At 45.0% G+C, this 23,948-nt stretch overlaps 1 protein-coding gene and 1 long non-coding RNA gene across 4 annotated transcripts in view; both read left to right on the forward strand.

Annotated features, from left to right (window-relative positions):
- Window positions 1-9,447, forward strand: part of LOC310757029 (uncharacterized protein) — a 38,607-nt gene extending 29,160 nt beyond the window's left edge. For all 3 annotated transcript variants that reach the window (XM_083602120.1, XM_083602122.1, XM_083602121.1), the window contains one exon: window positions 7,086-9,447. In XM_083602120.1, coding sequence (XP_083458246.1) covers window positions 7,754-8,923 — 1,170 coding nt within the window. In that variant the 5' untranslated portion in view covers window positions 7,086-7,753 and the 3' untranslated portion in view covers window positions 8,924-9,447. The remainder of the gene's footprint in view (window positions 1-7,085) is intronic.
- Window positions 2,265-22,549, forward strand: LOC310757416. The gene is made up of 4 exons (XR_014545182.1): window positions 2,265-2,449; window positions 4,564-4,633; window positions 20,047-20,116; window positions 22,319-22,549. It is a non-coding gene; the product is annotated as an uncharacterized lncRNA (long non-coding RNA).
- The last annotated feature ends 1,399 nt before the right edge of the window (window positions 22,550-23,948 follow it).

A 23,948-nucleotide genomic window follows, 5' to 3' on the forward strand; every position in this document is an offset into this window, starting at 1 on the left:
ATCTTAGCTTTTTGATGTTGAGCTTCAGACCATATTTTGCGCCTTCCTCTTTCACCCACATTAAAAGGTTCTTTAATTCCTCCTCACTTTCTGCCATCAAGGTTGTGTCATCTGCATATCTGAGGTTGTTGATATTTTTTCCGCCAATCTTAATTCTAGCCAAATTACATTACGATAAGAAAATGGCTGCAGGAGAGGAGCATGGCAGCAAGAGAGAGAAAATGGCTGCGCGATTTGGCTCTTTTATGGAGTCAGCCAGGGCCACGCCCATCTCCCAAGGGGAGGATGCTCCAGACCAGTGGAACAAGAATTTACACTGACTGGAGTAACGTCCCCCTGCCTGTGCCCACAGTTGTGTTGTACTGGAGCGCTATATAAGCAGGCTGGCTGAACCCTTCAGTTCAGTTCTGTTCTGGCCTGTGAATAAACAAGAGCTGTTTGAAGAATCGCTGTGTCGTCTGATATGTTCACCCACAACTTAACACCCACAGTGCTTTCTTCATACTGCAATTGAATAATGAAAAGACTTTTTCTAATTCTACTTCTGAGACGGGCAAGGAGGGGCTGCGGGTACCAGAGAAGTCTCCTCGTGAGCCTATTTTCGCTCAGAGGCACCATGTGGCAGCCCCAGGGCTTCTGCTTCCTTTGGGTTTAGGGGAAGATCCCGCTCAAATCTTCCATTCTTGGACAAGGTGAGTGAGTGGGTGGTTGTGGAAGAACTCCAGGCACACCTGGATTGAGGTTGAATCCTGACAAGACAGATGCACTGTTTTGTGGGGACAGGGCAGGCAAGATTGGAGAATTCCTGGTCCTGAAAGGGGTAACTGTGCCCCTGAAGGACCAGGTGTGCAGCCTGGGAGTCATTTTGGACTCACAGCTGTGCATGGAGGCACAGGTCAATTCTGTGTCCAGGGCAGTGTCTACCAGCTGCCTCTGGTATGCAGGCTGAGACCCTACCTGCCTGCAGACTGTCTCACCAGAGTGGTGCATGCTCTAGTTATCTCCTGCTTGGACTACTGCAATGCGCTCTACGTGGGGCTACCTTTGAAGGTGGCCTGGAAACGACAACTAATCCAGAATGCGGCAGCTAGACAGGTGACTGGAAGCGGCCAAGACCACATAACAACACCAGTCTTGAAAGACCTACACTGGCTGCCAGTATGTTTTCGAGCACAATTCAGTGTTGGTGCTGACCTTTAAACCCTAAACGGCCTGGGCACAGTAGACCTGAAGGAGCATCTCCACCCCCATCGTTTTGCTTGGACAATGAGGTCCAGCTCTGAGGGCCTTGTGGCGGTTCCCTCACTGCGAGAAGCGAAGTTACAGGGAGCCAGGCAGAGGGCCGTCTCAGTAGTGGCGCCCGCTCTGTGGAAAGCCCTCCCATCATATATCAAAGAAATAAACAACTATCTGATGTTTAGAAGACATCTGAAGGCAGCTCTGTTTAAGGAAGGTTTTAATGATTGATGTTTTCATGTATTTTTAATATTCTGTTGGAAGCCACCCTGAATGGCTTGGTTTAATAAAATAATAATAATAACAATAATTTTGAACTAATTCTTCAGTCATGCTTCAGGGGAGTCTTCCTGCAAGCAGACTACTGTGTACACAAGGGTTTCACAAACATGGGTTTCCACTCTTTTTGGAAGACAACTGCTAAAGACATAGGAAAAACAATAATTGGAAAACAAATAAATATTGATATATATTTATGAAGGCAACCCAGCTTAGGGAAGATTTTTATGTTGATGTTTCATCGTGTAAATAAATAATAATAGTCACACATACGTATATACGTATATTATTTAAACTATACAAATAATTGTAATAAATCAGCACGGCCCCTGCGTCTTATTACTGCCTCCTTATTACCTAGCCCAGTCTTAAGCAGACATGGATTATGTCCTTGTTCTTCTGGCCTTTTTGAGGAGCCAGGAAGAGTCTACGTAGGACCCTCAACTTAACTCTATTAAAATGATGCAATCACAAAAGTAAATAAGGGGAAATAAGTGTGCAGCTGCCACCCTGCTGTGGAGGGAAACATAAATCCATCAGCTCATACACAAACAGCAAGCCACCCGCTCCCGCCCCCATTTCCACTCTCCGCTGTGGGGAGAGAGGCGACTTGGGGGGAGGAGGGGGCCATTTCCCGACGGAGCCCCAAGAGCAGGAGGCCAAAGGCAGCGCCATCTCTTCCTGTTTCCATCCCAACACAGGCAGGGGCTGCTCTGAAACGTAGCTCTAGAGGCGCGCGCCTTCGACAAGGAACCCGAAGTGTCTATAGGTCGGAAGTTTCCAGGGGGCCCAAAGTGAAAAGTGGGAGGTTTTCCGAAGGGGAGGAGGGGTGTGGGTTGACTAATTCCCCTCACCCCCCTACTCCGCTTTATTTTGCGGGGAAGGAAACCGGAACAGCGAGGAAGGGAGGCGGAGGTCCAGAGAGGACAAAGAGGTAAAGAGGGGAAGAGGCTGCGTGGGGAAAGGGGGCGGTTTAGGGGGAAGGTAAAGAGGAAAAGACAGAGACCCCCTCCTGCAAACAGAGCCGTAGTTATGGGGGTGGGCTAGCCGGGGGTGGTTGGTTTTTCGCACCAGGTGACGCCTCCAGCAGGGAGCCATTGAGGATGTCTTTGTGGGGACGCAAATGTCCCCAATCGGGTCTTTGACTCGGGGGAAATCCAGCCTAGTTTCACCCCTGCCCGCAAAAGAGCCCCTCTCCTGGGCCTCATAAGCAGGGGCTCCGATCCCCGCAATCCTGCTGCGAAGGGGGGGCCCAACACCTGCAGGGATTGCGTGGCAGGATCTCCTTTGGAGCCCCCCCACCACCCATGTTTCTTTTTCCTGGGGGTCCAGGAGGTGCTCAAGGGCCCCGATCCATGCAATCCAGCTGCCATCTCCTTTGCAGCGCCCTCCCCTCCACACGCGTCTCTTTTCCCCGGGGGCTCAAGCGATGCTGAACTGCCCCGCACCCCCTGGGCACTCTTGCCTGAACTGAAACGTGATGCCCACCAAGGGGGTCTCCACGAGGACCCCCCCAAGCAGGAATGGATTTGAACCCAGGGCCCAAACATGACGCCCTCTGCCGTTCCCCCCTGGCAGAAATCCCTCGAAGTACTCCTGCGCCTTGAGGGAGAGACGGAGTCCACGAAAGGGTTAAAGGAAGTGAAATAGGCCTGGATAGAGACCCCCCCCCATATCCGTCTTGGGAGGCCCCTCCGGATGGAGAGGTTGGTGCGCCCGGGAGAGATTCTGCGCAGAGGGCGAGGGGTGAGCGGTGCCAAGGGAGTTTCTGGGCGCAGGGGAGACTGTGGGACGGAGGGAGGAGGGCAGAGGAAGTTGGGGGGCTGAGGGAGGAATGGCAGCATCCCTGGGAGATAGAAGCCCAGCGGAGCAGAGAGGGAGAGAGGGAGGAAAGGAGAGATGTCTCCATCCTTGGGCGCTGGAGGAGGAATCTCCGGTGGTGGGTCTGCCTTGGCTTCTCCCTTCTGCCCACTCTGCCTGATAAGGGGGGGGGGTCTACTGATTCCCCCACCCTTTCCTCCCTGGAAGCTCAGTCCTCTCCCCACTGGTCCTCGGCTGCATTGTTGTTATTGTTGTTTAGTCGTGTCCACTCTATTTGCCAGGAGGTGATGGGCCCAGTGGCCATGATCTTCGTTTTTTTGATGTTGAGCTTCAAACCATATTTTGCGCTCTCCTCTTTCACCCTCATTCAAACGTTCTTTAATTCCTCCTCACTTTCTGCCATCAAGGTTGTGTCATCTGCATATCTGAGCTTGTTGATATTTATTCCGGCGATCTTAATTCCGGCTTGGGATTCATCCAGTCCAGCCTTTCGCATGATGAATTCTGCATACAAGTTAAATAAGCAGGGAGACAATATACAGCCTTGTCGTACTCCTTTCCCAATTTTGAACCAATCAGTTGTTCCATATCCAGTTCTAACTGTAGCTTCTTGTCCCACATAGAGATTTCTCAGGAGACAGATGAGGTGAGGATGCTATAGAAAGGTTTTCAGGGTTTATCCGTAAGTATACCCTGAAAGCATTTCTATTACTTTTATTTTTTGTAGGCAATGTCAGAGTCAGTTACAAACGGAGATACAGTCTATCAGCATCCAAAGATCCATAATCCGCCCCAGTCTGGGGCATTTCCATGATAGACAATGCCTGTGGCTGGAGGCTCTACACCCAGGGCTGTGCATTGCCAGTATTACAGGAAAGGGGTGTGAGCTTGCCAAAATTACAGACTGTATGTGAGTGAGAGTTTGTGTGTGGGGTGATAGTTTACAGCAACCGTGTAATTTACTCCATCCGTAACTTTTCATGAACCGATATTGCGGTAGGAATTCCAAAATCTACAAAGAGACTCTCAGGATAATGGAGATTGCGAGTATTCCTGCTCCACAGTCCACACCCTCAGCCTGCAGCCCACACATGCTGAGACCATAATACTTTTATTAGCCCTTAACGGGACATCAGCTACTTTGTTAGACTTTCTTCAACACATGAATATTTTTGAATACTTTTCCAGTGACGTAAATAGCACTTCCGTTTTACTTATTCCGCACAGGAGAGAATCTGATCTGCAAGTCTGAGCTCAACTCCTTCCTTGAAACAGAAAAATACAGAGACTTTCAGAGGTAAGTCCTTCCTCTTGCCTGGGAGACTGTATCTTTGTAGGTCTCGTTTCAGTTTGTGGGAACATGAGAAAAGTCCTGCTGGATTAGGATCAGGGCTCACCTCGTCCAGCATCCTCTTCTCACAAGGACCAGCCAAGGAGAAACCCCCCAGCAGGGCCAACAGCTGTCTCCCCACTCAGGACTCCCAGCCCCTGGGATTCAGATGAATAATTCCACTGTAGGTGGAGGGGGAACATGGCCAGAAGGTGGGAGAACCGAAGGACTCCTACTGAAATGGTGGGTGGTTCAGACCAGGTGGACACAAGGCAGCAGCCTCAGGACTTAAATGGTGCAGGATTAGGGAATGTGTGCAGTTGGTTGGAGTGTATCAGGAAGATGTTACACATCACGGAGGGAGGAGGAAACAATACAGATATTTAGCTTTTTTAGAAGATGGAGAAAGTGTGTCCCTCCAGATGTTGTTCCAATAGAACTCCCATCATCCCTGGCCATTGGCCATCCTTGCTTGGGCTGATGGTACTTTGAGTCTAACCACATCTGGAGGGCCAGAGGTGCCCCACCTCACCATAGAGGGTTCCTCTAGGAGCTCAGACTCACTTGGGGGTCCAGGTGGGTGTGGATACCAAGGGTTACTGAGACATGTTTTCAGGGATTATGATTGATACCTAGACTCCAAATCCAAGGTGCCCACACTAAATGAAGGTCTGGATGATACCCTCAAACATGTCTGGTTTATATTCCAGAAGACGGCCAACCAGAGGATAGATCTGAAGGTTCTGAACTGAGTTCAGAATCAAGATTCTGAATTACAATTCAGGCTGAGAAATGGAGGCAGGGATCCTAAATGTCATCTAAAGGTGGTTTTCCCCCTCACGCTCTCTTCTGGCGGAAGCATCTCTGACTGCACCTCCTCTCTCTAAAGTCAGATTCTTTCCTTCCACCCCCTTTTGTTGGCATCCATCTGCCTTGAGACACAATGTAGAGTCTCCATGAGGTTGAAGTCAAACAGGGGTGTTAGAAGCACAGACGTGACCCCGGCAGAATACAAGCCTGGGCAGTGTGTGTGGAGGTCCTGGGCTGCCTACACGACAAGGCCATCGTCTCCAGCAGGGTGTCCCCGTTTAAAAATGCAAAAATCCGGACAGAGTTGTTGAGCTTTTTAAAAATACAAATTCTCCCCAAAAGAAGCAGCTTTTGAGCTTTCCTGATGTTTCCCACCATAGAAATCTTCGGAATGTAATGGAGTCGGGCACGCTTCCCTGTGCTGACTTGAGCCTCACGCTCTCTTCCTGGCTCCAAGCAGAGTATCGCACCAGCGGTTTTGCCTTGTGTGGGTCATAAATCCCAGTCTGTACACAGGCCTCTTGCATAATCTAAGAAGGCTTTATTATGTACAGAAAAAACATCATAAATCACCCCGGAGATCGGGCGGACATTCTCTCCGGCTCAACAGCTAAAAGCGAAAGTAACTCACAGGCAAAGAAAGATTCCCGTATGTGAACAAAACCAGGCCCCAGGATGTGAGACGTCACACAGAACTGTTTAACCCTGTAAGTTCTGGTTCTCCTCACAAGAAACGGCAGCCTTGCCATACGTCTGGGTGGACCTTTTGCCGATCTTGTGAAAATCCTCCTCGATTCCCGGGGGGAACAGACCTATGGCAGCCCTACCTTCTCAACCTTCTTGATATGGTCCAAAGGGAAGCAGAGCAATATTTTTGGCCCCAGGAGTTACCGGAAGGAGGCGTACAAGGACTCCACCCAACATGTTGCAATGTATTTGGACCGATAGAAGCTCCATATAAAGCACTCAGGAGTCCAGCTGTGTTGCAAGGAGGGCTTTATTCCAGCTGCAGCCCTGCAGCATCATAAAGTACCATAAATCAGCCTTCCTACATACAGGGGAGAATCCAGTGTGGAGAAGTCAAGCATACCTCTGCATACTAGCTGGCTATAGATCAATTATGCAGCGCCCCATCTCTTGGGATGCTGACTCACCACATGAAACTGAGTCAGCATTTCCACTTAGCATAGTGTTAACTCCTTGATACCCACAACACTCCAACACAATCGTCTTAAGGACTCCACTCCCGATTCGTGTAGGGTTTACTGCTTAGCTTCTTCTTTTCCTGAAGATACTCACGCAAGGCTGCAGAGGTTTAGGATCAGAGTTTTTCTTCTACTGCTTCGCCTCCCTTCCCAGGTTGATGAGCCGCTCACTTCCCTCTACGCCACTTGCATAAATCACCTGCTTGGCTGTTGGAGTCACTATTGGTCTCGTCTGCTCAATGTGCCAGAGCCTGTCATCGCATGCAGTGAAAGTCCCCGACTCACCAAGGGATTGAGACCCATCAATTATCCTCAACTGGTTTAGTTGGCCTGTCGAAGCTTTTCCTGGGCTGTGTCTGCTGTTGCATGCTGCCAGCTTCTAGGACCCACAGGTGAGAGTACAGGTTGGGGATTAATGGTGGACCAATCACCCCAGAAGGAGCCCTATATGTCTCCCACGAGAGGTACTATCCCAGCCCCAACACCCCATGACATAATACTATTAATGTATTTGATATCTCAGGAATAAATTTGTGTCTCCAGCAATAAAACTAATAGCTTCATCCCATGAATGAATCAGTGCTAAATATCCAAGGCTGAAGTTTCCATTAAGTGCAGTTATATATTGATGTTTAATATCGAGCTTCTTCAGTGTGACACAGATTCCGCCTTGAAATAGAGGAGGTACGTCCAGGAGTGATGCAAATGGAGAAAGGACAGTGAGAGAGGCCTGGGCAGAGAATTTACACTAGGATAGTCCTGTGTGAGAAAACGGGCACGAGATCTGGTGGCACATCATAATTATAAATACTAATTGGGATGACTGCCAATTGAACTTGATGTGTGTCATATTCCTTTGTTCTCTCCCTTGAAACACCAACAGGATTTTGTCTCCCTGCACTCTGAAGCAGATGATGGAGAAGACAGGCAAGAGTTCTGGGGGCCATCTGTAAATTCAAAAGGAATAACGAAGAAACCATTTGAATGTACAGAGTGTGGAAAGAGCTTCAGTCGAAGTCAAACCCTTAGAATACATCATCGAACTCACACAGGGGAGAAACCATTCAGATGCATGGAGTGTGGAAAGAGCTTCAGTGATAGTGGGAAACTTCGACTACCTCATCAAACTCACACAGGGGAGAAACCATTTAAATGTATAGAGTGTGGAAAGAGCTTCAGTGATAGTGGGAAACTTCGACTACATCAACGGACTCACACAGGTGAGAAACCATTTGAATGTATAGAGTGTGGAAAGAGCTTCAGTCAAAGGGGAAACCTTAGAATACATCAGCGAACTCACACAGGTGAGAAACCATTCAGATGCATGGAGTGTGGAAAGAGCTTCAGTGATAGTGGGAAACTTCGACTACATCATCGAACTCACACAGGGGAGAAACCATTTAAATGTATAGAGTGTGGAAAGAGCTTCTCTAATAGTGGGAAACTTCGACGACATCATCTAACTCACACAGGGGAGAAACCATTTAAATGTATAGACTGTGGAAAGAGCTTCGCTCATAGTGAGAAACTTAGACTACATCAACGAATTCACACAGGGGAAAAACCATTTAAATGTATAGAGTGTGGAAAGAGCTTCAGTCAAAGTGGACACTATAGACTACATCAACGAACTCACACAGTGGAGAAAGCATTTAAATGTATAGAGTGTGGAAAGAGCTTCAGTCAAAGTGAGAAACTTCAACAACATCATCGAACTCACGCAGGGGAGAAACCATTTAAATGTATAGAGTGTGGGAAAAGTTTCAATAAAAGTGGACACTATAGAGAACATCAGCGAACTCACACAGGGGAAAAACCATTCAAATGTATAGAGTGTGGAAAGAGCTTCAGTCGAAGTGGACACTATAGACAACATCAACGAACTCACACAGGGGAAAAACCATTCAAATGTATAGAGTGTGGAAAGAGCTTCAGTCAAAGTGGACAATATAGACAACATCAACGAACTCATACAGGGGAGAAACCATTTAAATGTATAGAGTGTGGAAAGAGCTTCAGTCTAAGTGAAACCCTTAGAAAACATCAGCGAACTCACACAGGGGAGAAACCATTTAATTGTATGCAGTGTGGGAAAACCTTCAGTCAAAGGGAACACTTAAGAGAACATCAACGAACTCACACAGGGGAACAACCATTTGAATGTATAGAGTGTGGAAAGAGCTTCAGTCAAAGTGGACACTGTAAACGACATCAACGAACACACATGGGAAAAACCATTTGAATGTATAGAGTGTGGAAGGAGCTTCAGTTGAAGTGAAAACTCTTTGCTATTTGCTGTTTAGTAGCGCTGCAGAGAGCTTGCTGGGGAGACCATGCATTAAAAAGGGACTCAAAAATAACTTAAACAAGGTTTTAATAACAAAAACAAAAACTCCTTATACACTAAATACATCAACAACAAACCAGACCCAACCACCAACCCATCCCCCAGGGTAATGAGGGAGCTAGTTGCTGCTCATTATATACTATGCCCAAATGCTGACACAGCTTGATTAACACACCTCAGCAGCACCTGCTATGTTTCACAGCTGCAAGCCTGGGTCTCGTTATTTGCCCTGGCTCTGGCCCTTCAAGACATGCACAACTTGTGAAACAATAATGAACCTTCACATTTTAAAGTGACCATTCAACATTTCTCCTGCGGTTCATTATTGTGGAACAAAAACATAAAGCATATTTTGTACATGTCTTTCATGTGTAACCTTTGGAAGAGCTTTAGTAAAAATGTCTGCAATTTGATTGTCACCTGGAACATACCGAAATACAATCATTTCATCAGCAATTAGTTTCTTTACAAACTGTAAACGTAACCTTAAGACTCTAGTGTGCTGCGTATTGGTCTCTGAACACAGGATAGCGAGTCCACTCTGGGAATCAAGGTAAACTTTTACTGGTAGTGTTACTTGCATCTGTAGGTCGGCAAATACTTGCAGATACCATTCTATATCACGAGTGGCTTGAACGCATGCACATAATTCATTCTCTGTTGTGGAGAGACAATTAATGGTTTGTGTCTGGGACCTCCATTCAAATGGACAACCATTATAACAAAACACCATACCAGACACACCCCTGCAATTATTTTGTGCCACTGCATGAGATGCATCGCAGAAAATTTCAAAACCTTTGTCAATACTTGTAAACTGCAACCTATAATGTTTGGTATGTTTAAGGTACATTACCACTCTCTTAAGAGCAGAGAAACATTCCGTTGTGGGCTTTTCCACAAATTTTGCCAGAAAGTGAAAAGCATAAGTTATATCTGGTCTTGAGATTCTTTGAATGAAATTTAGCTTGCCTATAGCTGAGCAATACAAAGTTTTGTTAGGAAATGACTTATCTTCACCTGTAAAGGTGAAACCACACACCATAGGTGTTTCCTTCCCATTTGCATTTTCTAAACATAGCATTTCAACAAGATCATCAATTTTTGCAGTTTGATGAACCAAGAAAGATCCATTTTTGCCCTTCTCAATTTGCATGGATAAGTAATTTTTAGCTATGCCTAATTCCACCACTTGAGCCAGACATCCTGGAGACCCTGAGCCAGACATCCTGTAGAGTGAAGTCAAATGGGCCTTAGAAAGCTCTGCAAATAACAAGGCCAGTGGAGGTGATGGTATTCCAGCTGAACTATTTAAAATTTTAAAAGATGATGCTGTTAAGGTGCTACACTCAATATGCCAGCAAGTTTGGAAAACTCAGCAGTGGCCAGAGGATTGGAGAACACTCTACATCCCAATCCCAAAGAATGCTCCAACTACCGCACAATTGCACTCATTTCACATGCGAGCAAGGTTATGCTTAAAATTCTACAATGCAGGCTTAAGCAGTATGTGGACCGAGAACTCCCAGAAGTGCAAGCTGGATTTAGAAGAGGCAGAGGAACCAGAAACCAAATTGCAAACATGCGCTGGATTATGGAGAAAGCTAGAGAGTTCCAGAAAGACATCTAATTCTGCTTCATTGAATATGCAAAAGCTTTTGTTTTTTTTTATTTCTTTTTATTGAATTTCACTTAAATAACCAAAAGAAAAAACAAAACAACAGTTACAGAAAAAAGAAAGGGGGAAAAAAGAAAAAATATCGATACATAACACAAAAATAGCATCAATTTCCGTTACAGTTCCTTGTCTTACTCCTTGAATCTTTATATCTTTAGATATTTAGATCTTTCCTCTACACACATATTGACCTCCTTCCCTCCCGATTTTGGGCTTCTTGATAAAAATTCTTTCTTTTTTCTGCAGCTAAGAGTTGTTAATGGTTTGCGCATCATAAGATTTATATCAGACCTGCTGTAGTTTTTAAGTTTCTATAGTTTCCTTCAATATATACCATAAATTTATTCCAATCGCTAATAAACTTTGTATTTCTTTGGTTTCTAATTTTTTGCGTCATTTTTGCTAATTCAACATATTCAAATAATTTTGTTTGCTAATCTCTGACCGTTGGGGTATTTGAACTTTTCCAATTTTGTGCAATTAATATTCTAGCCACTACTGTCGAATATTGGAATAGTGTTTTATCTGCTTTTTTAATTTCATCCCCAATTATTCCTAATAGGAAGGCCTCTGGTCTTTTAGGGAAAGTGTATTTAAATATTTTTTTTAACTTGTTATAAATCAGGTCCCAAAATTTCTTCATTTCCTCGCAAGTCCACCACATATGGTAGAAATTGCCTTCTTTGATTTTACACTTCCAGCAGGCCTTATTTCCTGTTTTGTACATTTTTCCTAATTTTGCTGGTGTGATGTACCACCTATACATCTTTTTTTCTAAATTTTCTCTAAGCGTGACGCATGCCGTGAATTTCATTCCATAACTCCATAATTTCGACCACTTTTCATATTCTATATTGTATCCCAAATCCATTGCCCATTTTGTCATAACCTCCTTTATTTCTTCATCTTTAGTGTCCCATTCCAATAATATATCATACATTTTGGATAATAACTTGGTTTTGCCTTCAATTATTTCTATCTGAAATTTAGATTTTTTCTCACTTATCCCTACTTTTTTGTCTTCCATCCATATTGCGTTTATTTGATGATACTGCAGCCAGCCTGTTAATTTGTCTTTCAGCTCTTCATATGTTCTCAATTTCCAGCCACTTTCTGATCTGATCAGTAGGTCTTCGTAGGTCAATCTTTCTCCTTCCATATTTGCTTTTTTGGTTGTTAAAATGTCAATTGGTGATAACCACCAGGGCGTCTTCCATTCTAAAAGTTTTTTATTTTTCTCCCAAACTTCATATAGTGGTCCTCTAATAATATGACTTGAAAACCCTTTATGTACCTTTTCTTTATTTAGCCACAAGTAGGCGTGCCAACCGAACCTATTGTTGAAACCTTCTAGGTCTAACAGGTCGATGTTTTCCAAATTAATCCAATCTTTGATCCAACAAAGGCAGGAGGCCTCGAAGTATAATTTCAAATTTGGCACCGAGAATCCCCCTCTTTCTTTTCGATCTGTGAGTAATTTGAATCTAATTCTCGGTCTTTTCCCTTGCCATATAAATTTCGAAAGAGTTTTCTGCCAATCCTTAAACATTGTGGAACCTCTAATCACAGGGCTGTTTTGGAACAAGAATAACATTCTTGGGAGTATGTTCATTTTTATTGCTGCCATCCTTCCCGACCACGAAAGTTTCACTCTGTTCCACGTATCTAGATCTTTTTTAATTTCCTTCCATGTTGTCAAGTAATTATCCTGAATTAAGTTTATATTTTTTGTAGTTAGCCAAATTCCTAGATATTTTATTTTTTTAGCCACCTTGATTCCATTCTGTATCTCTAATTTTTCTCCTTCATCTTTTCCCAGATTTTTAGTCAGCATTTTTGTCTTTGATTTATTCAATACCGGATAGTTTGCCATATTCTTCTAATAATTCCAGGGCCTTACTGACGCTTTTTTGCGGCTCTTCTAGGGATAACATCAAATCGTCTGCATACGCTTTTAGTTAGTGTTCTTTCGTTCCTACTTTGATCCCTCGAATCTCTGGTGTTGCTCTTATTTTGTTCGTAATTACCTCTAATACCATAATGAATAAAAGCGGGGATAGAGGGCAACCTTGTCTTGTTCCTTTTTCAATTTTAAATGAATTTGTTAAATTGTTGTTTATAATCAATTTGGCAGATTGATTCGTATAGATTGCTTTTATTCCTTCCATAAATTCACCCTCTAGCCCTGCTTTCTCCATGCTTTTTAGTAGGAACGGCCATGAGACATTGTCGAATGCCTTCTCCGCATCGATAAAAATCAGCGCCACAGGTACTTCATTCTTACACTCCAAATATTCAATGATATTTATGGTATGCCTTACATTGTCTTTGAGTAACCTATTTGGAAGGAATCCTGCTTGATCCTTATGAATTAGATTTGCTAGACATCTTTTGAGTCTACTTGCCATTACCTCTGCGAAGATTTTGTAATCGTTATTTGATAATGATATGGGCCTATAATTTTTAATATTAAGTTTGTCCGTATCGGGTTTAGGGATCATCGTGATGTAGGCCTCTTTCCATGTTTCTGGTATCCTTCCTCCTCTCAATATATTATTCATAATGTCACATAGCACTGGTGTTAATTGATTTTCTAATACTTTATAATATTTAGCTGACAATCCATCCGGTCCCGGGGCTTTTCCTAATTTCATCTTTCTTATCGCATCCTGGACCTCTTCTACTTTTATGGGTTTATTTAATTGGGTTCTTTCTTCCTCTGTTATAGTCTTCCTGCTGCAGTCTTCTAAGTATTTTTCTATTCGGATTATTTCTTCCTCTACCTTTTTATAAAATTTCTCATAAAATTTGAGGAAATTTTCCTGTATTTCTTTTGGGTCTTCTATCAATTGCTCCTCCATTTTTATCTTATTTATCACATTTTGTTTTTGCCTTCTTCGCAGTTGCCAAGCTAATAATTTACCTGTTTTGTTAGCTGATTCGAAGTATTTTCGTTTCGTTAACTTAATTTTCCATTCAATTTCTTGACTTGTTAGCATTGAATACTGTGTTTGTAATATTTTTGTTCTTTGTATATTTTGTTTGTCTTTCGGATTTGCTATTAATTTTTTCTCGCATTCTCTTAACTGACTAAGAATTTCCTCTTTCTTTTGTTCTCTTACTTTCCTCTTATAGCTATTTTGCTGAATAAAAAAACCTCTTAGGACCGCTTTACTAGCATCCCAGACTACATCTATACTTGTTTCTTTATTAAGATTCAAAATGAAATAATCTTTTAAAGTGGCTTTGGCCTTTTCAATGACTTCTTCATTCTCCAATAAATATTCATTCATTCTCCATCTGAACCCGCTCTGTGATACACCTTTTATTTCCAACATTATCGAATTGTGATCAGAGAGGGTTCTCGGTTGAATTTCACATTTTAGAGTTCTTAATGTAAGTTCTCTTGAGACCCAGATTTGATCAATTCTGCCCCAGCTCTTATGTGGTTCTGGAAAAAAGGTGAATTGCTTCTCTATTGGGTGTTTGTGTCTCCAGATGTCTACTAAATTCAAATTTTCCTCCAAGTTATTAAAGGATCTTGGCAGTTTCCCTTGGTTACGTTTTTCCCTTTCTGTTTGTCTGTCAATTTCTGGTGCCGGCACTCCATTAAAATCTCCCAATAATATCATCTTGTTACACTCTAACTCTAGTAATATTTGTTCCAGTTTCTTAAAAAATTCCAGTTTATTCAGGTTCGGGGCATATATGTTTATCACGTTAAGTTTTTCACCCTGGAAATTAATTTGTACCCCCAAAATCCTACCTTCATCATCTTTACAAATCAATTTGGGTTCCCATTTTTCTTTGACGTATATCGCTACCCCTCTTTTTCCCCCCGCAATAGAATTTATAAACTCAACCCCAAGTTTTTTGTTTATCAAAATATGTTTGTGCTTTTTGGTCACGTGTGTCTCCTGTATACAGATTAAATCCAGATTCTTTCTTTTCAGGGCATTCACAATTTTATTCCTTTTGGTTTTTTCATTCACACCGTTCACATTCCATGACAAAATTTTCAGATTCATTGTTATGTTTACTTTCCAATCTACAAGCAACTAATAATTTAAATTTGAGTGGTTTTGTTTTCTGTATCCTCCTCCTCCTCCTTCTTCTTCCACTACTCCCTCTTCCTCTTCTTCTTCATCCACTTCTTCCTTCCTTCCCTTATCTTCCTGTTCTTTTCCTTTCTCTCTTCTTCTTCTTCTCTCCTCTAGGTCTCCATTTCTTCCTCCATCTCTCTCCTCTACTTTTCCAAGATCTTTCTCATATCTGTGCAGAAATTTGCTCACTTCTTGAATCTCAGTGATCTTAAATCTTTTATCTTTATAGAAAAAGGAGATCCCTTGTGGGAACTCCCATCTATGTTGTATGCCGTTCTTTTTTAGAACACTTACTAGCTGTTTATATCCTTCTCTTTTGCGTAGGAGTCTGGTTGGTATTTCTTTAAAGATGATAATTGGTCTTCCTTCAATTATTAATTTCTTTTGGTAACTTACTCTCAATATTGTATTTGTCATCTCTATCGAGTTGAATATGACTAAACAATCTCCTGGAACCTTTTTTGATTTTACTTGTTTGGACCTTATTTTTATTCTAAAAGCGTTTTCTATCGTATATGCAATCTCTTGCTTTTCTCCCAAGGAGCAGGCGTCTTTGAATTTCGTGGCTGCTGTCACCATCTGCAGTGATCATGGAGCCCAAGAAAGTAAAATCTCTCACTGCCTCCATTTCTCCCCCTTCTATTTGCCAGGAGGTGAAGGGCCCAGTGGCCATGATCTTAGCTTTTTGATGTTGAGCTTCAGACCATATTTTGCGCCTTCCTCTTTCACCCACATTAAAAGGTTCTTTAATTCCTCCTCACTTTCTGCCATCAAGGTTGTGTCATCTGCATATCTGAGGTTGTTGATATTTTTTCCGCCAATCTTAATTCTAGCCAAATTACATTACGATAAGAAAATGGCTGCAGGAGAGGAGCATGGCAGCAAGAGAGAGAAAATGGCTGCGCGATTTGGCTCTTTTATGGAGTCAGCCAGGGCCACGCCCATCTCCCAAGGGGAGGATGCTCCAGACCAGTGGAACAAGAATTTACACTGACTGGAGTAACGTCCCCCTGCCTGTGCCCACAGTTGTGTTGTACTGGAGCGCTATATAAGCAGGCTGGCTGAACCCTTCAGTTCAGTTCTGTTCTGGCCTGTCAATAAACAAGAGCTGTTTGAAGAATCGCTGTGTCGTCTGATATGTTCACCCACAACTTAACACCCACAGTGCTTTCTTCATACTGCAATTGAATAATGAAAAGACTTTTTCTAATTCTACTTCTGAGACGGGCAAGGAGGGGCTGCAGGTACCAGAGAAGTCTCCTCGTGAGCCTATTTTCGCTCAGAGGCACCATGTGGCAGCCCCAGGGCTTCTGCTTCCTTTGGGTTTAGGGGAAGATCCCGCTCAAATCTTCCATTCTTGGACAAGGTGAGTGAGTGGGTGGTTGTGGAAGAACTCCAGGCACACCTGGATTGAGGTTGAATCCTGACAAGACAGATGCACTGTTTTGTGGGGACAGGGCAGGCAAGATTGGAGAATTCCTGGTCCTGAAAGGGGTAACTGTGCCCCTGAAGGACCAGGTGTGCAGCCTGGGAGTCATTTTGGACTCACAGCTGTGCATGGAGGCACAGGTCAATTCTGTGTCCAGGGCAGTGTCTACCAGCTGCCTCTGGTATGCAGGCTGAGACCCTACCTGCCTGCAGACTGTCTCACCAGAGTGGTGCATGCTCTAGTTATCTCCTGCTTGGACTACTGCAATGCGCTCTACGTGGGGCTACCTTTGAAGGTGGCCTGGAAACGACAACTAATCCAGAATGCGGCAGCTAGACAGGTGACTGGAAGCGGCCAAGACCACATAACAACACCAGTCTTGAAAGACCTGCATTGGCTCCCAGTATGTTTTCGAGCACAATTCAGTGTTGGTGCTGACCTTTAAACCCTAAACGGCCTGGGCACAGTAGACCTGAAGGAGCATCTCCACCCCCATCGTTTTGCTTGGACAATGAGGTCCAGCTCTGAGGGCCTTGTGGCGGTTCCCTCACTGCGAGAAGCGAAGTTACAGGGAGCCAGGCAGAGGGCCGTCTCAGTAGTGGCGCCCGCTCTGTGGAAAGCCCTCCCATCATATATCAAAGAAATAAACAACTATCTGATGTTTAGAAGACATCTGAAGGCAGCTCTGTTTAAGGAAGGTTTTAATGATTGATGTTTTCATGTATTTTTAATATTCTGTTGGAAGCCACCCTGAATGGCTTGGTTTAATAAAATAATAATAATAACAATAATTTTGAACTAATTCTTCAGTCATGCTTCAGGGGAGTCTTCCTGCAAGCAGACTACTGTGTACACAAGGGTTTCACAAACATGGGTTTCCACTCTTTTTGGAAGACAACTGCTAAAGACATAGGAAAAACAATAATTGGAAAACAAATAAATATTGATATATATTTATGAAGGCAACCCAGCTTAGGGAAGATTTTTATGTTGATGTTTCATCGTGTAAATAAATAATAATAGTCACACATACGTATATACGTATATTATTTAAACTATACAAATAATTGTAATAAATCAGCACGGCCCCTGCGTCTTATTACTGCCTCCTTATTACCTAGCCCAGTCTTAAGCAGACATGGATTATGTCCTTGTTCTTCTGGCCTTTTTGAGGAGCCAGGAAGAGTCTACGTAGGACCCTCAACTTAACTCTATTAAAATGATGCAATCACAAAAGTAAATAAGGGGAAATAAGTGTGCAGCTGCCACCCTGCTGTGGAGGGAAACATAAATCCATCAGCTCATACACAAACAGCAAGCCACCCGCTCCCGCCCCCATTTCCACTCTCCGCTGTGGGGAGAGAGGCGACTTGGGGGGAGGAGGGGGCCATTTCCCGACGGAGCCCCAAGAGCAGGAGGCCAAAGGCAGCGCCATCTCTTCCTGTTTCCATCCCAACACAGGCAGGGGCTGCTCTGAAACGTAGCTCTAGAGGCGCGCGCCTTCGACAAGGAACCCGAAGTGTCTATAGGTCGGAAGTTTCCAGGGGGCCCAAAGTGAAAAGTGGGAGGTTTTCCGAAGGGGAGGAGGGGTGTGGGTTGACTAATTCCCCTCACCCCCCTACTCCGCTTTATTTTGCGGGGAAGGAAACCGGAACAGCGAGGAAGGGAGGCGGAGGTCCAGAGAGGACAAAGAGGTAAAGAGGGGAAGAGGCTGCGTGGGGAAAGGGGGCGGTTTAGGGGGAAGGTAAAGAGGAAAAGACAGAGACCCCCTCCTGCAAACAGAGCCGTAGTTATGGGGGTGGGCTAGCCGGGGGTGGTTGGTTTTTCGCACCAGGTGACGCCTCCAGCAGGGAGCCATTGAGGATGTCTTTGTGGGGACGCAAATGTCCCCAATCGGGTCTTTGACTCGGGGGAAATCCAGCCTAGTTTCACCCCTGCCCGCAAAAGAGCCCCTCTCCTGGGCCTCATAAGCAGGGGCTCCGATCCCCGCAATCCTGCTGCGAAGGGGGGGCCCAACACCTGCAGGGATTGCGTGGCAGGATCTCCTTTGGAGCCCCCCCACCACCCATGTTTCTTTTTCCTGGGGGTCCAGGAGGTGCTCAAGGGCCCCGATCCATGCAATCCAGCTGCCATCTCCTTTGCAGCGCCCTCCCCTCCACACGCGTCTCTTTTCCCCGGGGGCTCAAGCGATGCTGAACTGCCCCGCACCCCCTGGGCACTCTTGCCTGAACTGAAACGTGATGCCCACCAAGGGGGTCTCCACGAGGACCCCCCCAAGCAGGAATGGATTTGAACCCAGGGCCCAAACATGACGCCCTCTGCCGTTCCCCCCTGGCAGAAATCCCTCGAAGTACTCCTGCGCCTTGAGGGAGAGACGGAGTCCACGAAAGGGTTAAAGGAAGTGAAATAGGCCTGGATAGAGACCCCCCCCCATATCCGTCTTGGGAGGCCCCTCCGGATGGAGAGGTTGGTGCGCCCGGGAGAGATTCTGCGCAGAGGGCGAGGGGTGAGCGGTGCCAAGGGAGTTTCTGGGCGCAGGGGAGACTGTGGGACGGAGGGAGGAGGGCAGAGGAAGTTGGGGGGCTGAGGGAGGAATGGCAGCATCCCTGGGAGATAGAAGCCCAGCGGAGCAGAGAGGGAGAGAGGGAGGAAAGGAGAGATGTCTCCATCCTTGGGCGCTGGAGGAGGAATCTCCGGTGGTGGGTCTGCCTTGGCTTCTCCCTTCTGCCCACTCTGCCTGATAAGGGGGGGGGGTCTACTGATTCCCCCACCCTTTCCTCCCTGGAAGCTCAGTCCTCTCCCCACTGGTCCTCGGCTGCATTGTTGTTATTGTTGTTTAGTCGTGTCCACTCTATTTGCCAGGAGGTGATGGGCCCAGTGGCCATGATCTTCGTTTTTTTGATGTTGAGCTTCAAACCATATTTTGCGCTCTCCTCTTTCACCCTCATTCAAACGTTCTTTAATTCCTCCTCACTTTCTGCCATCAAGGTTGTGTCATCTGCATATCTGAGCTTGTTGATATTTATTCCGGCGATCTTAATTCCGGCTTGGGATTCATCCAGTCCAGCCTTTCGCATGATGAATTCTGCATACAAGTTAAATAAGCAGGGAGACAATATACAGCCTTGTCGTACTCCTTTCCCAATTTTGAACCAATCAGTTGTTCCATATCCAGTTCTAACTGTAGCTTCTTGTCCCACATAGAGATTTCTCAGGAGACAGATGAGGTGAGGATGCTATAGAAAGGTTTTCAGGGTTTATCCGTAAGTATACCCTGAAAGCATTTCTATTACTTTTATTTTTTGTAGGCAATGTCAGAGTCAGTTACAAACGGAGATACAGTCTATCAGCATCCAAAGATCCATAATCCGCCCCAGTCTGGGGCATTTCCATGATAGACAATGCCTGTGGCTGGAGGCTCTACACCCAGGGCTGTGCATTGCCAGTATTACAGGAAAGGGGTGTGAGCTTGCCAAAATTACAGACTGTATGTGAGTGAGAGTTTGTGTGTGGGGTGATAGTTTACAGCAACCGTGTAATTTACTCCATCCGTAACTTTTCATGAACCGATATTGCGGTAGGAATTCCAAAATCTACAAAGAGACTCTCAGGATAATGGAGATTGCGAGTATTCCTGCTCCACAGTCCACACCCTCAGCCTGCAGCCCACACATGCTGAGACCATAATACTTTTATTAGCCCTTAACGGGACATCAGCTACTTTGTTAGACTTTCTTCAACACATGAATATTTTTGAATACTTTTCCAGTGACGTAAATAGCACTTCCGTTTTACTTATTCCGCACAGGAGAGAATCTGATCTGCAAGTCTGAGCTCAACTCCTTCCTTGAAACAGAAAAATACAGAGACTTTCAGAGGTAAGTCCTTCCTCTTGCCTGGGAGACTGTATCTTTGTAGGTCTCGTTTCAGTTTGTGGGAACATGAGAAAAGTCCTGCTGGATTAGGATCAGGGCTCACCTCGTCCAGCATCCTCTTCTCACAAGGACCAGCCAAGGAGAAACCCCCCAGCAGGGCCAACAGCTGTCTCCCCACTCAGGACTCCCAGCCCCTGGGATTCAGATGAATAATTCCACTGTAGGTGGAGGGGGAACATGGCCAGAAGGTGGGAGAACCGAAGGACTCCTACTGAAATGGTGGGTGGTTCAGACCAGGTGGACACAAGGCAGCAGCCTCAGGACTTAAATGGTGCAGGATTAGGGAATGTGTGCAGTTGGTTGGAGTGTATCAGGAAGATGTTACACATCACGGAGGGAGGAGGAAACAATACAGATATTTAGCTTTTTTAGAAGATGGAGAAAGTGTGTCCCTCCAGATGTTGTTCCAGTAGAACTCCCATCATCCCTGGCCATTGGCCATCCTTGCTTGGGCTGATGGTACTTTGAGTCTAACCACATCTGGAGGGCCAGAGGTGCCCCACCTCACCATAGAGGGTTCCTCTAGGAGCTCAGACTCACTTGGGGGTCCAGGTGGGTGTGGATACCAAGGGTTACTGAGACATGTTTTCAGGGATTATGATTGATACCTAGACTCCAAATCCAAGGTGCCCACACTAAATGAAGGTCTGGATGATACCCTCAAACATGTCTGGTTTATATTCCAGAAGACGGCCAACCAGAGGATAGATCTGAAGGTTCTGAACTGAGTTCAGAATCAAGATTCTGAATTACAATTCAGGCTGAGAAATGGAGGCAGGGATCCTAAATGTCATCTAAAGGTGGTTTTCCCCCTCACGCTCTCTTCTGGCGGAAGCATCTCTGACTGCACCTCCTCTCTCTAAAGTCAGATTCTTTCCTTCCACCCCCTTTTGTTGGCATCCATCTGCCTTGAGACACAATGTAGAGTCTCCATGAGGTTGAAGTCAAACAGGGGTGTTAGAAGCACAGACGTGACCCCGGCAGAATACAAGCCTGGGCAGTGTGTGTGGAGGTCCTGGGCTGCCTACACGACAAGGCCATCGTCTCCAGCAGGGTGTCCCCGTTTAAAAATGCAAAAATCCGGACAGAGTTGTTGAGCTTTTTAAAAATACAAATTCTCCCCAAAAGAAGCAGCTTTTGAGCTTTCCTGATGTTTCCCACCATAGAAATCTTCGGAATGTAATGGAGTCGGGCACGCTTCCCTGTGCTGACTTGAGCCTCACGCTCTCTTCCTGGCTCCAAGCAGAGTATCGCACCAGCGGTTTTGCCTTGTGTGGGTCATAAATCCCAGTCTGTACACAGGCCTCTTGCATAATCTAAGAAGGCTTTATTATGTACAGAAAAAACATCATAAATCACCCCGGAGATCGGGCGGACATTCTCTCCGGCTCAACAGCTAAAAGCGAAAGTAACTCACAGGCAAAGAAAGATTCCCGTATGTGAACAAAACCAGGCCCCAGGATGTGAGACGTCACACAGAACTGTTTAACCCTGTAAGTTCTGGTTCTCCTCACAAGAAACGGCAGCCTTGCCATACGTCTGGGTGGACCTTTTGCCGATCTTGTGAAAATCCTCCTCGATTCCCGGGGGGAACAGACCTATGGCAGCCCTACCTTCTCAACCTTCTTGATATGGTCCAAAGGGAAGCAGAGCAATATTTTTGGCCCCAGGAGTTACCGGAAGGAGGCGTACAAGGACTCCACCCAACATGTTGCAATGTATTTGGACCGATAGAAGCTCCATATAAAGCACTCAGGAGTCCAGCTGTGTTGCAAGGAGGGCTTTATTCCAGCTGCAGCCCTGCAGCATCATAAAGTACCATAAATCAGCCTTCCTACATACAGGGGAGAATCCAGTGTGGAGAAGTCAAGCATACCTCTGCATACTAGCTGGCTATAGATCAATTATGCAGCGCCCCATCTCTTGGGATGCTGACTCACCACATGAAACTGAGTCAGCATTTCCACTTAGCATAGTGTTAACTCCTTGATACCCACAACACTCCAACACAATCGTCTTAAGGACTCCACTCCCGATTCGTGTAGGGTTTACTGCTTAGCTTCTTCTTTTCCTGAAGATACTCACGCAAGGCTGCAGAGGTTTAGGATCAGAGTTTTTCTTCTACTGCTTCGCCTCCCTTCCCAGGTTGATGAGCCGCTCACTTCCCTCTACGCCACTTGCATAAATCACCTGCTTGGCTGTTGGAGTCACTATTGGTCTCGTCTGCTCAATGTGCCAGAGCCTGTCATCGCATGCAGTGAAAGTCCCCGACTCACCAAGGGATTGAGACCCATCAATTATCCTCAACTGGTTTAGTTGGCCTGTCGAAGCTTTTCCTGGGCTGTGTCTGCTGTTGCATGCTGCCAGCTTCTAGGACCCACAGGTGAGAGTACAGGTTGGGGATTAATGGTGGACCAATCACCCCAGAAGGAGCCCTATATGTCTCCCACGAGAGGTACTATCCCAGCCCCAACACCCCATGACATAATACTATTAATGTATTTGATATCTCAGGAATAAATTTGTGTCTCCAGCAATAAAACTAATAGCTTCATCCCATGAATGAATCAGTGCTAAATATCCAAGGCTGAAGTTTCCATTAAGTGCAGTTATATATTGATGTTTAATATCGAGCTTCTTCAGTGTGACACAGATTCCGCCTTGAAATAGAGGAGGTACGTCCAGGAGTGATGCAAATGGAGAAAGGACAGTGAGAGAGGCCTGGGCAGAGAATTTACACTAGGATAGTCCTGTGTGAGAAAACGGGCACGAGATCTGGTGGCACATCATAATTATAAATACTAATTGGGATGACTGCCAATTGAACTTGATGTGTGTCATATTCCTTTGTTCTCTCCCTTGAAACACCAACAGGATTTTGTCTCCCTGCACTCTGAAGCAGATGATGGAGAAGACAGGCAAGAGTTCTGGGGGCCATCTGTAAATTCAAAAGGAATAACGAAGAAACCATTTGAATGTACAGAGTGTGGAAAGAGCTTCAGTCGAAGTCAAACCCTTAGAATACATCATCGAACTCACACAGGGGAGAAACCATTCAGATGCATGGAGTGTGGAAAGAGCTTCAGTGATAGTGGGAAACTTCGACTACCTCATCAAACTCACACAGGGGAGAAACCATTTAAATGTATAGAGTGTGGAAAGAGCTTCAGTGATAGTGGGAAACTTCGACTACATCAACGGACTCACACAGGTGAGAAACCATTTGAATGTATAGAGTGTGGAAAGAGCTTCAGTCAAAGGGGAAACCTTAGAATACATCAGCGAACTCACACAGGTGAGAAACCATTCAGATGCATGGAGTGTGGAAAGAGCTTCAGTGATAGTGGGAAACTTCGACTACATCATCGAACTCACACAGGGGAGAAACCATTTAAATGTATAGAGTGTGGAAAGAGCTTCTCTAATAGTGGGAAACTTCGACGACATCATCTAACTCACACAGGGGAGAAACCATTTAAATGTATAGACTGTGGAAAGAGCTTCGCTCATAGTGAGAAACTTAGACTACATCAACGAATTCACACAGGGGAAAAACCATTTAAATGTATAGAGTGTGGAAAGAGCTTCAGTCAAAGTGGACACTATAGACTACATCAACGAACTCACACAGTGGAGAAAGCATTTAAATGTATAGAGTGTGGAAAGAGCTTCAGTCAAAGTGAGAAACTTCAACAACATCATCGAACTCACGCAGGGGAGAAACCATTTAAATGTATAGAGTGTGGGAAAAGTTTCAATAAAAGTGGACACTATA

The sequence above is a fragment of the Podarcis filfolensis genome, assembly GCF_964270895.1.
Source record: "Podarcis filfolensis genome assembly, chromosome: 2".
NCBI lineage: Eukaryota > Metazoa > Chordata > Lepidosauria > Squamata > Lacertidae > Podarcis > Podarcis filfolensis.